Genomic DNA, 15,654 nt, shown 5'->3' with positions numbered 1-15,654 from the left:
ACACGTTGTGCTTTCTGAATAAAGCAGCAGCAATGCCTACAAAATAGTCATCATCTTCCCAGAAAGAAGTGAACTTGAATCTGCTGAGCTTATAACTTCAACTACCAAATCACAGGAAATCCACAGGGACAGGGGAGTCTGGTAAATATCATCTTGCAGCTGCAACAAACAAACAAAACTTCAGCCTTCCAGACTCTTGCAGGCTCTACAATCAGATGACCCAGTTTGTTCAAAAGTAAGTTACCAAAAGAAAAAAAAGGACACCTGCGAAAAGTATTAAGCGACCTATTGATGTGTATTTGGACCCTATTCAAATCATGATACAAATGAACTGTGAGTTACAAAAATAAGTTAACAGAACCTAGAACAGAGACTGTATTTGCCCATGATACCGGGTGAAATGATACTATGTCTGCAGTTGCTTCAAAATGATTTGGAAGGAGGGCATTTGAGTAGAGCTACAGATGAATCAAATTGAGCCATGAGCAAATAATTGCTAGGGAGTCCATGTGTGTATTCCTTATACCATTCTACCTACTTAAGAATATGTTGGGAAATTTTTATAATTATGTTAAAAAAAACACTGATTATTAGGGGATAACCTGATATTTTTGTGCCTCTTTTTGCATTGCATCTGTGTAGAATCGTCAACAGTATTTATCTTAAATATATCAGGAATCAATCACATAAGCTTAGGATGTATGACATTCTACGAGGCAGTCGTCCTAGGCTATTTAAATAATGTCAGTGTTATGAAAAGCAACGAAAAACAGTGTCCTAAAAAAACGAAGACAATGCACGATATCTGGTTGAATGGATCCCCTTTGTCCCCCCAAAATTACTAAAGACATTTTGGCGACAGTTGTAGATATTTAAATATGAACTTGTAGTAAATGATATTATGGAGTTAATATTATTTAGGTGTGATTGTAGTTTTGGGGCTGTATAGGAGAATGTTTTTATGCTCGGGAGATGTGTCCTAAAGTATTTTAGGGTGAATTAGTATGTTTTCTGCAACTTACTTTGAATATACATGGATTGAGTTGGCTCATGCGAAATGGCTGTTTTTCTAGGTCACAAACAGTGAAATACTAGCTAATGCCTATGGTTCCACCTGATGTTTGTTGAAAGAGAAAACAAGCAAATGGGGCTCCAGGTGAAGAATATATGGATGTTTGTACTGTTCCTTCACCTTCCTGTGGCTTTGAATTTTTTTCAAAATCATGAGTTGGGAACAAATAGGCAGTCAACATACGAACAGGAGCTCTCAGCAAATACATACTTGTTAGATCAAGTGTGCTGACAACATTCTTTCTTGGGATAATTGCCCATAATACGGTTTAAATTCTCTTGGGATTAATTCTAGAAGTACTTGATTGAGAATATAGAAAAGGAGTAAATCTGCTTACTTTATGGTGTGAATTTTCACATCTGAATCAGCAGATGACAAAAGGAACAGAAAAATTAAAGAGCTATAGGTGGAAATGAAGAAAAGAGGAGCTTAGTAATTATCTTACGTAATGTTTTTTACATGGATGACATTTAAAGACAGATCCAGTGTAGGAGACAAATAGATTGTGGTTTCTCAGAAACCAATGATGGTTTCCTTATTTTTTTCGTGAAGAGGTCAAAAACAGCATCTATCTAGCTATGGCCTTGACATTCTCTGTAAGATGGGATAGATCTCTAGAATTTGAAAAAGAACAGTTTTGTTCTCCGTTCCCCCTCTTCTTTTGTTGCCCTGAGGTATCAACTGAAGCACATTTTGCTCGGTTACTGGGGTCTTCTGGGCGACCATGGCAGATTGATGGAGCTAGAGCTAGGAGATGCTAATTACTACTCCTGTCTAGGAAATTTCCCTAAGTGAACCCAGCCCCTGGTTTTATGCTTCTTCTTTTTTCAATCCAAAACAGATCCCTAAAGAAGTGGCTGACATCTTTAACGCCCCCAGTGATGATGAAGAGTTTGTCGGTTTCCAAGATGATGTTCCCATGGAAACCTTCTCATCAGAGGAGAGCTGTGATAGTTTTGACTCTCTGGAGCCAGGGAAACAGGTACGGATGCTTCCTTTTCTGACAGGTGTGGCCTTCTGGAAGCCTGGATCTTGGTTTGGGTATTCTTTTGAGTGTGGTCTGAGATTGGTGATAGCAGTTGATGGTTGAGCATTTTTGAAGCATTATGCCTTCATATTTCAAGAACCGGTGAGCATTCCTACATCACTTCTACTCTTTAAGTCCTTTCTGTGTACAGTAATTTTTTTTTTTTTTTTTTTTTTTTAATAAAAGGGGCCTCACATCTGAGCCATTTTCTTTGCAACCTCGGGGCTGCAGCCTGTGTTGAGGCTGTATTCTGAGTGCTCCCACATGGCTGGCAGGAGAGGGCTGGGTCCACGTAGCGACAGTCCACACTGCAGTGCAGGAACATGTGGTTACTTACCATGAGACATTTGTGTTTCTGTGCTCCTGCGGCGTGGTTCTTCCGGCACCTCACTCCTGGACGTGCTGGGGAGAACGTTATTCTTTCTTTAATTACTTAGATCTCTGGCAAACACAAGTTGCATTTCTCTGAGAGTTGGATTCCTGGAGGTTTATATTGTGCCTTAGCAGCAGCATGGCCAGTCAAAATAGCTAGCCTTCTGTGGCACTTACTTCGGAGTTCATTGTGGCTCTCAAAATTCCTCATCCTCCCTGGACCATAGCCTGTCTTAAAAGGCTGTAAATTAAACCTGCCTTGCTTCAACTGGGCAAGTACAGGAGGAGAAGCAGTTAATTACATAGGGGTAGTGCCTGCTTCGTCACTCGGCTGCCTGTGTGTGTTGTGGCCTCTGTGGGAGCTGGTCTTTCTCGGGTTCAGTAGCCTCCCTGGTGTCTGTGGTCCTCGCTTTCCTTGATGTCTCCGTAGCATTTGACCCACCAGCCACCTGCTTCCACTCCCCAGGTTTCTTCCTCTCTCTCACGTCATTCATTCTTTGTGGTCATCTCTATTTCCTGTCCCCATATGTGGATGTTCTTCAGGATTTTGTGTCCAGACCTTTCCTTTTCGTGACCTAGGGGTTGGCCTGCTTTCAGCCATTACCTCCAAGTTCTCAATGACTTGCCTTCTCTCCAGCCCCACATGTAACCTGAGTGCCAGTTGGACCAGCCTTGATCAAGGGAGATCTCACACTCACCATTTTCCCTTCCCTGGTTGTCCCTTTGTCTTCCTCATTCCTATCCTTATCTTTGGTGTTCTTGACCCCTCCTTCTCCTCTCCCATCTCCCCAGCTCCCTTGCAGGAGTCTCTGAATCTTCTGCCATGTTGCTGTCCTTCATCCCTTCCCTTTCTCCTCCCTTCGGCTCCCAGGGTCCTCATAGCCTTTACTTCAGTTACAGAACTGAGCTCTGGTCATGATCATGGCCTTATTCAGAAGCCAGTAGTCTCTCCATCTGAACACAGTCAGGCAGTGGGGGAGGGGAGAGCCTGTAGATCCACCAGGAGGAGCATTCTGAGCAGTGCAGGGTGTGGGTGATGGGCTTTGCCTAGAGCCCAGCAGTGCTGTAGGCATTAAGAAACAAAGCAGCTTGCATATCTTGGCTACAGTAAATAATGCTGCAGTAAACATAAGGCTTTCAAATTAGCATTTTTATTTTCTTTGGGTAAGTATCCAGTAGTGGAATTAGTGGATCATATGGTATTTCTATTTTTAATTTTTTTAGGAACCTCCATACTGTTTTTCCACAGTGGCCGCAACAGTTTGCGTTCCTAGCAACAGTGCATGAGGGTTCCACATCCTCACCAACAGTTGAGTTCTTGTCTTTTTGTGTTGGCCATTCTGAGAGGTGTATGGTGACACCTCATTGTGGTTTTGATTTGCATTTTCCTGATGATGAGATAGGGAAGCAGCCTAAGTGTCCATCAGAAGAAGAATGGATAAAGAAAATGCTGAAAATGTATATGATGGAATATTATGCAGCCATAAAAAGGATGAGATAGTTGCCTTTTGCAACAACATGGATGGACCTAGAGTGTATCATGCTAAGTGAGATAAGTGAGACTGAGAAAGACAGATACCCTATGACTTCACTCAGGTGGCATCTAAAAATTAAAAAGCAAAAATCAGACCTATAAGTACAGAGAACAAAGTTGTCAGCAAGGAGGGAACTGGGGAGATGGGCAAAATGGGTGAAGGGGAGAAGGAGAACTAGGCTTCCAGTTTTGGAGCTAATAAGTCAGGGCAATAAAAGGCACAGCTTAGGGAATACAGTCAGTGACACTGTAATGGAGTTGTATGTTGACAGATGGTAGCTACACTTGTGAGCCTAGCATAATGTATAATATTGTACACCTAGAGGTAATGTAACATTCTGTGTCCGCTCCACTCAAAATTTAAAACAAAAAGCCACAACAGCTGCTTTTGATACTGTGACTGCTGCTACTTTTGTGCCGTCAAGCTTGCCCATCCTGTCCGTCCTGCCCACCCCTGCCGAGTCTGTCGCCAGTGTGCCTTAGATGGCCCGTGACCGTGTGCTTTTCATACAGTTGCATTTAATTCGTGTACCTCCCTGGGACAGTGTGGGTTTTGTTATTATCCCTATCTCACAGGGGATGAAACTGAAGCTCAGGGCAGTGAAGTGATTGTCTAAGCGCCCACATCTGAAAAATGTCTGAGCCGGGGTGTTTCAAACCTGGGAGCATCACCTCTCAGCCTCTTCCCTCTCCCTGCCCCTACATGGTGCCGTAGACACAAAACTGCGTGGACGCCCTCATCGTGCACTGGTCTGCCCTTTGTACACGCTGGTCCATGCTGTGCCTTCTGCTTGCGTGTCCTCCGTTTTCTAGACTCTACCTCGGTTCAGATCCAGTCTAGATGCTGCTGCTTCCTGAGTTTTACTGGGTTTTCTTTCTTTCTGTGTGCCATGTTGCATCTTCCTTACAACTCTGGTCCTCACCATGGTTACTTGTGGATCTGTCTCACTCCCGCACTAAATTGTAACCTCTGCAATGTTTGAACGATGCTTTCCAGCTTTCCTGGCTTGGACTGCGTACTTGTGTTGTCCCTTCCCTCATGTTCTCTGGGCTCAGCCCCTGTTGGTGAATGAGCGCCCATTGGCTAGAATTGAGGTGGGATGCTGGTCTAACTGGTTCAGGCCCCCGTCGTTTTCCAGTCCGTTTCTTCACGTCCCATGAGCTTCAAGATAAAAAATGTAAGCACTCTGTCAGATCCTCTTATCTGTTACTTCGTTACGTCCCTGATTGTGGTACATAAACACGGGTGACCAAGATGCAGAACATACCGCCTGGTATTGATTGTAAAGGATCACGTGCTGCAGAACCAAGAGCTGTGTGAGGGTTGTAACCAGGATTGCAGCCAGAATGTGGAGTGGATATTTTACTTCATACAGACTCCCCTTAAAAAACAGGGTTTTTTTAATATCTTGTGGAATAAGGAGAAGAAAAGCAGAGGCCTTGGTTTAGGACTGTGGCTAAGTTGTTTTTCTCTGTTAGAACTCATCACCAAAGGTATTGATTTCTCTCAGGCCGACCACTTCCCTCTGAGGCCAGCTCAAAGGCTAAAGAGAGCCAGAGGACCAGACGGTTGAAACTTGCTGTTCTAGGATGTGACCTGTTCTCTCTGGGCCCTAGGCAGGGACTGTGGGTGTATGATAAATGTACACATAGACCCCATTGCCCGAACACAGCCTGCAGAGGCCAGCTGGCTCTGTGAGCAGGATATTATCTACCCTTGGAGGTGGCAGGTTCACGGTGGGTTTCCTTGGAGCCAGCTATGCACCATTCTTTTTAATAATAAACCCAGGCCTGTTGCTTCACCACCCTGAGCCCACACTTTCCCGATCCATGGTAACCAGCCGAGAGAAGCTGCATGAACTTGCACACAGTATGTAGCAATGTTGACTTTGGTCTTCCTTAAACACAATTTGAATTTCACTTTAAAGAAACTTCCCTTTTGTGTTTGTATTTTTTTTTTTTTTTTCAAGCAGCTGCACCATAGCTATCAACAAAGGAACAAAGTAATTTAGCTCCAAGCACACTCACTCCAATTACCCGTAATAATTCATAGCAGACATTTAAACTTAAAAAAATGCTGGATATAGGCATTTCTTTCTCTTTCCCCCTGTACATTTTTCCACTCATCTATTATATCTATTTTTCTCCAGAGATTATCTGATCTGAAGAAGTGTATAATTAAAGTCAGAGAGAGGCAGTGGGGGGAGATCAAGATTCTCCCAACTAAATGTGGTGTGATGAGGGGTCATTGCTATATCGGGTGTGGGAGGAAGAGACGTCAGAGGCAACTGGGGACACGGACTTCAGCCCTGGTTGCCAGCTTGGAGGAGGCTGGTTTGTGGGTCTCCTTTCTGCACTGCAGGTCTGTCTTTTCCCTCTTTTCTTTCAAGACAGCCATTTAGAGAGCTATTTTTCCATTTAGAGAGCTAGAGAGTATTTTTCCTTTTATGGCTTCTAAAGACCGAAAGAGTCCTTGGAAAATGTCTTTCCTTTTTAAAAGTCTTAGAGCATCTTTCTGTCTGCTCACTTGCTACCTCTTGGAGGTTGCTGGCCTTGTGTCTCCTGCAGGAGGGGCTCTCCTGGGAGTTGGGAAGATTGACGCTCCCATCACCCCTTCTGGTGGGTGGTGATGGAGCAAAGCCGTGGGCGGGAAGGGGCGTGAGAGGCGCTGGCCCCTTCCTGCAGAGAAACTTGCCCTCTCTGGAAGGGAGGCATGCTCACCAACTCGGAGGACGTGGATTTGGATGGCTGCTAGGAAGGAAGGCCAGCATGTGGGAGGGAGCCAGGCCTTCTCCTCATGGCTCCTTCCCGTGTGTGTTTGGCTCTGTGTGAGCAGACCTTCCCGATGGGCAGCCCTGGCGGGAGAAACGGAATTCTATCAGCGCTCCCCAGTCACACAAGAAGCTGACGGAGCCCCTGGCCATTCTGACTTTTTGAAATAATGCTGTTTATCGTTTCAAGTTGTTCAGCTGTTTCAGATTATTCCGTTTTCGTAAGCTGTAGCAAATGTGTATGTATATGTATGTGTTGTTATTGTGGTAAAATACACATAATGTGAAATTTACCATTTCACCATTTTTTAAGTGCAGGCAAGTGCCCAGTTTCTTGCAAGCAAGATGCTAAGTGCCATTAAGTACATGCACACTGTTGTGCGTCTGTCAACTGTTATCCAGAACGTTCTCATCATCTCAAACAGAAACTCTACCCGTTAAACAACTCCTCATTGTCCCCGACCCCCCTGGTAACCTCTGTTCTTTTTCCTTTATGACATATGTGTGTTTTTAATTTAGCAGGATGTGCGTTTCCATTCTAAATACTTCACGGAAGAGCTAAGAAGAATTTTTATAGAGGACACTGACTCAGAAACGGAAGAATTTGAAGGATTTACACAGAATGATCTGAATGTAAACAGTAACCCAGAAGTAATGGTAATAATTATCAACACGAGGGAGTGTGGGTTGTAATATTTTTCAGTCTTGTTTCTGAATTTTCACTTGTAAGAAGTCACTTGGCAAATGAATGACTTCTTCTTACATGTTTATCTTAATTTTTTTTTAAGTTTACTTATTTGGAGAGAGAGAGAGAAGGTGTGAGCACGCACGCAAGAGTGAGCACACATGTGGGGAGGGGCACAGAGGAGAGACAGAATCCCAAGCAGGCTCCACACCATCAACACAGAGCACAAGGTGGGGCTTGAACTCACAAACTGAGATAATGAGCTGAGATCAAGAGTCGGCTGCTTAACCGACTGCACCCCCCAGGCACCCCCCGCCCCCGCATGTTTATCTTAAAACTCAGTTAATAAAATATAAAAGTTGGTATTCCAAGGCTAATCCCCAGTCCACCAATCCATTATTCTCTGAGAGAAAATCCAGTTGTCTTTCTTTGATACCTTTGGAGTTTGGGGAGACTTACCTCAGTTTCCCTTATTGCCCTTCCAAAAGAATTTATTTCACACTTTCTTGAATATCTTTTCTCTGAAAAGAGGACAGTCTGTCTGGGGGTAGCAATTTCCTTAAAGTCATTTCTTGTTGTGTGCGGAGTCATGTTCTTAGGTTTGGAGTTAATGTGGCAAAAATTTAGCTGTGGCACAAACTTAGAGCTTTACTTGCGCGTTCTTGATTTGGATGCTGACGTGCTCTTTAAATGATAAAGAAGACCTGGGCTTGTCAGATTCCTGAGGGAAATCTCTTAGCACTTGACCTTCAAGAGACTTGTTGATTTTTCCTTTACTCCATATGTTTAGGCCAGTTTATTGCCAACTAGTATTTGAATCTCAAGGTACCTTTAAAGAACAACCTTTGGGGGGTACCTGGGTGGCTCAGCTGGTTAAGCGTCTGACTTCAGCTCAGGTCATGATCTCACAGTCTGTGAGTTCGAGCCCTGTGTGGGGGCTCTGTGCTGATAGTTGGGATTCTGTATCTCCCTTTCTCTCTGCCCCTCCCCCATCCCTGCTTGAGCTCACTCGCTTGCTCTCTCTCACACATACACACAAACACATACACACTCTCTAAAAATAAACATTAAAAAATTTTAAACAAAAAGCGAAACTTAAAACCTTTGGGTTTTTTTCAGACATAAAAATGTTTTCCATTAACTGAAAAAGAGCATACCTTTCTCCCCCAAAATCATTACACCACTTCCTTCTTGGGTATGAAGATAAAGGATAGAGGTAAAGCCTCTTGATGTTCAGAAGCTCCTAAGCAGCAGAATCTGGTGTGGAACTTGTGTAGAAATTTAAATAAGCTGTAACTATTGGTTTGCTATGCCGCTCAACTTTTCCTGGGGGGATCTTAAGGCCTGAAAGCCCTAATGGTAGGCTGGCTTGTTTGATGTTGATCCCCCAACCCCGTCACCAGGAAGAGCAACACAGAGCTCTGCCAGCCTAGTCCCCAAGCCCTCCTTTGGCCTTCAAAACGGAAGCTGCTGGTAAGGCAGTTGATGTGTTCTGGACAGCAGGACACTAAGATCTTTCCAAACCCTAATGGGTATCCCGTACTCTTAGAGACTTGTTTTCCTTCTGATTTTTTAGTTAAGCGATGTCAGGTTATTCAAAGAATTTGTGTTCCCAGCACGGGGAAGTGAACTACCCCAGAAGTCTTTTTTCTTTTCACTGGCCGTATATTTGGGGTATGGATGGTGACATGTTCTGTTGACTGATGTTAACTCATAGCTTAGGGGAGGTCCACCTGCAGATTTTATTTTATTTTATTTACTTATTTATTTTTTACTTTTTAAAAAATGTTTACTTACTTTGAGAGAGAGAGAGAGAGAGAGAGTGTGAGCAGTGGAGGGGCAGAGAGAGAGAGAGAGAAACCCAAGCAGGCTCCACACTGTCAGCACAGGGCCCGATGCGGGGCCCAAACCCACAAACCATGAGATCATGACCCGAGCCACAATCAGGAGTCAGACATGTAACTGACAGAGCCACCCAAGTGCCCCTGCAAATTTTATTTTAAATTTCAGTGAGCAGAGTCACCTGGGTTGCTCCGTCGGCTGCACGTCCGACTCTTTGATTTTGGCTCCGTCATGATCCGTCACGAGGTCAAGCCCCATGTTGGGCTCTGCACTGACAGTGTGGAATCTGCTTGGAATTCTCCCCCCCCCCCCCCCCCCCCCGCCTCTCTCTCTTCCCTTCCCTGCTCGTGCTCGCTCTATCTCTTTCAAGATAAACATTTAAAAATAAAGTTCAGTGGGCAAGCAAACATTATTGCCTCCCTCCCCAACCTCCTGCCCACTGTAGTGGAGACTGGTGAGACCATCTTTTCCGATAAGAGGATATTACTAGCCAGGGTGTTTGTTGGGTGGTCTTACAGCTGTATGTGCAGCAACCACAGCTGTGTTCTTGTCCTGTGGTCTGAGTCGCCACTGGTGTTTCCAGTTTGCTCTTGTCCACTTTAGTCCCTTATAGAGAGTCCTTAGTAAAGAGATATTGGTTAGATGATGAAGAAGATAAAGCCAATCTGAGACCACCTTGCTCTGAAGTTCTCCCAACAATGTCTTCCTAAAACTAGATTCCTTCAATCCCACTGTTTCAAATTCCAAAGCTACTAATGTAGAAAGTTCAGGATACATAAAAAAACAAAAAACAAAAACAAAAAAAAACCAGTTAGCCATAGTCTCATTTCTCTACTTGGTTTGTTGTGGATTGATACAAAACACCAAGATTTGGAAATTACCTGCAGTTTTCTTTCCTTCCTCTGCCTTATTTCTAATTTGCATCCAGCTAGAACGTGGGGGCTGATCACTGAGGAGGAAGCAGAGTCATTTCCCTCAGTCCCAAGCCCATCATGCTGTGGTTCCCTGCTCTCCTCACAGCGGCCTGTTGTGCAGTCCCTGACAGAGGCTGTCAGACTAAACTTTTCCAGCACGTGGTAAAGGAAGGATCCCCAGCAGGTGGTCTGGGTCTCGATGTTCAAGCCCATCTTTGCCATTGCTAAGGGCCCCCTTGTATTTGAGGTGTCACCCGCCGTCTCCTGGGTAATATCACCGGCCATTGCCTTCTGTTCTTACTGTGCTCTCGTGTGTCAATCTCAATTTCGTGTTCATGCCAGAAGCCTATTCCAAGCGGAATCCAAAAATTTGGGGCAGGAGTTTCTTGAGCTGATGGAACGGGTGTTTCCCAGCAAAGCCACAGAGGGTCTGCCTCGATTTCACCCTGTGGCTCTACTGGTTGCAGAAAAGGGGAGGGGACGTCCCTTGGCGTGAGGGCCCATCATGTCTTGGGGATGAGACTCCCTCACCAACCCCAGTGGCCAGTCATCTGCTTGCTCCTCCGACACCTCGCTGAGGTGAAGTCAGCTGTCCTGTTCCTGCTGTTCAGGGCAGAATCGTCAGTATGTTTTCCCTTAGCACTCCATCTGTGTGAGGATAACTCTTAGGCCATACATAGCCTTTTCTTTGGCTTTGCCTCATACTACTTGGCTTCCATATGTTCCACAGTGGAGGAGCCCCGTCCGTGAGAGCATGGCTTCCAGCCCGTGCTGGGAAGGGAACAGTCTGCTGGTGGCTGTGGCCGGATCCCCAGGCAGTGGTGGAGAGCCTGCCCTGGGACCATAGTCATCAGCAGACCACCTGAGCACTTAATGGACCAGAGGGAACTAATTAATAGGGAGGGGAGGCTTTCTTCTACTCATTTTTTTCTTTAATGGCAGAGTGTTTTTAAGCGATGTGCTTTTGAAGGTCAGTCACAAAACATCGTCTTTGCCCTTTCATTTTGTCAGCTTGTGGAGTCAGATTTGAGCGATGCTGGTAAGGTGTCTTCAGCGAGTGAAGAAGAGGATGAAGAAGAAAAGGCTACACCCAGGAGAAGCAGGCCGAGGAGAAGCAGTATTGGTCTTCGAGTAGCCTTTCAATTCCCCACCAAGAAACTGGCAAAAAAATCTGATGACAGTTCTTCTGAGCCGCTATTTCCTAGCAAACGCTTACAGGACAATAAAAAAGCAATTCTTGGAAGAAAGAGAAGCTGCAGACAGGGGAAGGAAAGGGAAGATTCGGTGTCTGAATCTGAGGATGACTCCAGGGATGAGGGCCAGGAGAGCTCGGATGCGCTGCTGAAAAGGACCATGAACATCAAGGAGAACAAAGCCATGGTAAGGCCTGGCGGCGGGTGGTCTAGGAGCTGGCACTGAGCCCTGCTTCGCGACCACGGAGGCTCACGGAGCTGCCCTCATAGCTGCTGTCGTCTGGGCTTCTGTCAGGACATGTGCTCTGTTCTTATGTGTCCTTTCTCTGTTCCTGAAGGCCAACCAGTTACTACCTGGTGAGCTCTGGTTTGGGAACAGAGACTCCCAGGACCATTTTTAGCCCTGGTTCCTGGTGGTATTGGACAGGAGAGGGTTGAGCACTTGGCCGGTTCCCAGCACAAAGAAACTAAAGATAAAAAGAGAAGCCCACTTTGAGAGTTGCAAGGTGCAGTTTAGGCGGGGGCTTTCAACAGGAATCTTTCTTCTTTGATGATCCACTGGGGTTTCAAGACATCATATGAGAGAATGAAAGAGGCCTAGGTATTAAAACACACTGAACAGTTTTGAGTCACGTTACCACTTAAGTCTTCAGTGGAATGAATAATGATACAAGGTAAAATCTTGGTTACGTGTATTTGGTTTTTCTGTATTTGGTCAGTAACTGTTGTTTGCTTCGTAATTTTGCATATACAGAATTAATAAAATTCTGCCGCTCAATCACTTTAGCATTTTGGTATATTTGTAATAATTTCTTTTTAAAAAGCATAATATAATGATGCTTTGTTTGCAATCTTACACGTCTAATAAGTTATTTAAGAAAATAGCCTAGGGGCACGGCACCTGGGTGGCTGTGTCAGTTAAGTCCAACTTCGGCTCAGGTCATGATCTCACGGTTCATAGGTTTGAGCCCCGCAGTGGGCTCTGTGGTGATAGCTCAGAGGCTGGAGCCTGCTTCAGATTCTGTGTTTCCCCTCTCTCTCTCTCTGCCCCTCCCCTGCTCATGCTCTGTCTCTTGTCTCTCTCTCTCAAAAGTAAATACACTTAAAAAATTTGTTTTTAATTAAAAAAAGTTACATAAAACCTATTTGTGGGAGAAATTTATCCTAAGACCTGTTTATACTTATTAGCTAAGGGAAATTTTTAGCACTGCATCTCTCTGCATCTTTAAAATAAATGTTCATGATTTTTTAATGATGCCTAAACATTCATATAAATAAGAATCCTAATTGACTGGAATATTATCACCTGTTACTTGGTATTCTTAGGTGTTTATTTGGGAATATTTCCATTAAGTTATTCTTAGTGATGAGAAATTAAACAGTTTTCTTGGAGCTCTAAACAACTGTGAGAACAATCTAGTTGAGCCTTTTGTTTTGAACACGATGAAACTTGCTTTAGGTGTGCACAGTGACCTGTTCTAGGGTCACACTGCGAATTAGTGGCCATGTCAGGATTCCAGCCTCATACACCTGGTCTCATCATTCCAAGGACCACTTCTTCATGTCACGCTTTCGTATATAAGGAATGGGCATAGATTTTATTTCTGTGGATGCTATCAATATCTCATTAGATAAAAATCTTGGCATGCCTGGGTGGCTCAGTCGGTTGAGGATCCGACTCCTGGTTTTGGCTCAGGTCATGATCTCACTGTTCCTAGGATCAAGTCCTGTGTCGGGCTGTGCGCTGACAGTGCTGAGCCTCCTTGAGATAGTCTCTCTCCCTTTGTCTCTCTGCCCCTCCCCCCCTCACTTGCATATGCCTTCTCTCTCTCAAAATAAACATTAAATAAAAATCGTGTGGTGTCTGGGTGGCTCAGTCAGTTAAGCACCTGACTCTTGATCTTGGCTCAGGTTATGATTTCACGGTTTGTGGGATTGAGCCCTGTGTCGGGCTCTGTGCTAACAGCTCAGATCCTACTTGGGATTCTCTCTCTGCCCTTCCTCCACGCAGTCTCTCTCTCTCTCTGTCAAAATAAACTTTAAAAAACGTGTTTACATATGAGGTTAAAAAATACAACTGTTGAGATCCCACATGAACTACTTTAGTCAAGTTTTTACTGTTGGCAAAACTGAAGACTTGGGATAAGGCGTTAGACAAACTCGGCATGGCAATATTGATGTACGGTCCTTTCTTTTGTTCTGAACTTCAGCTGGCTCAGTTATTGGCAGAACTGAACTCAATGCCGGATTTCTTCCCAGTACGAACCCCAAACTCAGCCTCTGTAAGTAGAACTCCTTTATAATTACTTACTCCAATACTGATGAACATAATCTGTTGCCAGATGGCTTTTATTCAAGAAAGCACCCGGTTGCAAACGTCTGTGCTCTTGCTTTCAGAAGAAGAGAACAGTGAGGCGGGCTTTCTCCGAGGGACAGATCACAAGACGCACTAACCCCACCCGGAGTGCGCGGCCTCCCGAGAAATTTGCCCTGGAGAACTTCACTGTCTCCGCTGCCAAATTTGCAGAAGAGTTTTACAGTTTCAGGAGAAGGAAGACAATTAGCGGGGTATTTTCTCAGCACCATAAACATATTATTGTCTGTCTAAGCAATAAGTATGCAGCAGTTGAGCATGGGCATTTCTACCAGGTTCCCAGGTGGAGCTGGTGTTGCCGGGACCACACTTTGAGAAGAACCCTCACCCCCATTTAGGCTGTAGGCTGGAGAAAGGCCTTGACCTGAGTAGAGCAGAGGAGCTGCTCCAGGGTTAGGACCCTCTACTTCATCTTCACGGGGGGCACGAAAGGCCTGTCAGTGGTGCCAGGTTGCCCTGGGGTTTTGGCTGTGGGAAAGGGCAGTGATTCCTCCTAGCCCTTTTGAGTTTTAGGAAGGGGGCATTCTAAGTGCTTTTGGGCTAGAGCGAGAAACAACCCTTCCCGTTGGCAGGTTTGGCCATCCGTCGTGGTTCTCGTCTCTGTCCTTACAGGGTTCACGGCTGGTGACTTGTTGATCAGGTAAAACCTGAGCTGCTCCTTTATTGTTGGACCACCTTGCCGTGCAGGAGGTTTGGCACTGTGTCTGTGGTGGCAGCTCAGTAGATGATTCCAGGGAAATCGGAGAGGGACAGAGTTAACATTTATGGTACTGGAGCTCTGAGAATGTGAAATTTTTATGCATGTTTTTTAATCAGAACATCTCACACCAGGTTCTGCTTTGGCTCATCTTGCAGGGGAAATGCCAGGGGTATAGACGGCGTCACCGTGTATCTTCCTTTCGGCCGGTGGAGGATATCACTGAAGAGGACTTAGAAAATGTTGCCATCACCGTTCGAGATAAAATCTACGATAAAGTTCTGGTAAATTCTGTATGATGAATAATTTGCACGATTGTGATTCTAACTGGGAGTCCAAGGAACTGGTATTAGAAATCCTGCATTGTTTTTAAACTGCATCTGGGCTTAGACCCTCAGGCCGCCTCCCTTGTGACTGGGAGGACCAACTGTAACTGGGTGGAGCGAGTTGGCTTCCTGCGGGAATTCTCCTCAGGAGAGGTCTCTGGGGGATGCACATGAGTTGTGGGGAGGTAGGCATATAGTTTGGAAGAACGTATTGATAATAGTTAACATTTTAAATATTTATATGGTGTTTATTTAAAGAAAATTTTTTTTAACGTTTATTTTTGAGAGAGAGAGTGCAAGCAGAATCTGAAGCAGGTTCCATGCTCTGAGCTGGCAGCACAGAGCCTGATGTGGGGCTTTGAGCTCACAAACTGAGATGATGACCTGAGCCAAAGTCAGATGCTTAACTGACTGAGCCACCCAGGTATCCCTGGTGTTTATTTAAAAAAATTTTTTCTTAATGTTTATTTTTGAGAGAGAGAGTGTGAGCGGGGGAGGGGCAGAGAGAGAGAGGGAGACCCAGAATCTGAAGCAGGTTCCAGGCTTTGAGCTGTCAGCACAGAGCCCGATGCGGGGCTCGAACCCACAAACTGTGAGATCATGACCTGAGCCGAAGTCGGACGCTCAACCGACTGAGCCACCCAGGCGCCCCCCCCTCCCCCCCCCGGTGTTTATTTTAAACATAGAAGAAAAAAAATACTGTGTTTGTGCTTTTTGATGAACAGACCATAGTAACAAAAGTTTGACAGTATCTGTGGTTGGTAGGAAATGAGTTAAAATTTCTTTTAAACAGTGATTTGGAGGGAGGCTTTGTGGTGTTATGCATCATTTTTTAAATGAGGCAGTG

General features: G+C 44.9%; 2 protein-coding genes across 5 annotated transcripts in view; one reads left to right on the top strand and one right to left on the bottom strand.

Moving 5' to 3' along the window:
* The window catches only part of CDCA7L (cell division cycle associated 7 like), a 38,896-nt gene that overhangs the window by 19,782 nt on the left and 3,460 nt on the right, over positions 1 to 15,654 (top strand). For 2 of the 4 annotated variants that reach the window (XM_023250433.2, XM_023250432.2), the window contains exons 2-7: positions 1,914 to 2,054; positions 7,296 to 7,433; positions 11,229 to 11,597; positions 13,621 to 13,692; positions 13,808 to 13,978; positions 14,640 to 14,765. In XM_023250433.2, coding sequence (XP_023106201.1) covers positions 1,914 to 2,054; positions 7,296 to 7,433; positions 11,229 to 11,597; positions 13,621 to 13,692; positions 13,808 to 13,978; positions 14,640 to 14,765 — 1,017 coding nt within the window. The remainder of the gene's footprint in view (positions 1 to 1,913; positions 2,055 to 7,295; positions 7,434 to 11,228; positions 11,598 to 13,620; positions 13,693 to 13,807; positions 13,979 to 14,639; positions 14,766 to 15,654) is intronic. The other 2 variants (XM_019825597.3, XM_019825596.3) reach the window with 2 other exon arrangements.
* Positions 4,034 to 15,654, bottom strand: part of DNAH11 (dynein axonemal heavy chain 11) — a 372,548-nt gene continuing 360,927 nt past the window's right edge. Inside the window, exon 82 of the mRNA XM_045052472.1 lies at positions 4,034 to 5,167. Coding sequence (XP_044908407.1) covers positions 5,154 to 5,167 — 14 coding nt within the window. The 3' untranslated portion in view covers positions 4,034 to 5,153. The remainder of the gene's footprint in view (positions 5,168 to 15,654) is intronic.

This window comes from Felis catus, chromosome A2, assembly GCF_018350175.1.
Source record: "Felis catus isolate Fca126 chromosome A2, F.catus_Fca126_mat1.0, whole genome shotgun sequence".
Lineage (NCBI taxonomy): Eukaryota > Metazoa > Chordata > Mammalia > Carnivora > Felidae > Felis > Felis catus.
This window is presented reverse-complemented; position numbering and strand designations above follow the sequence as displayed.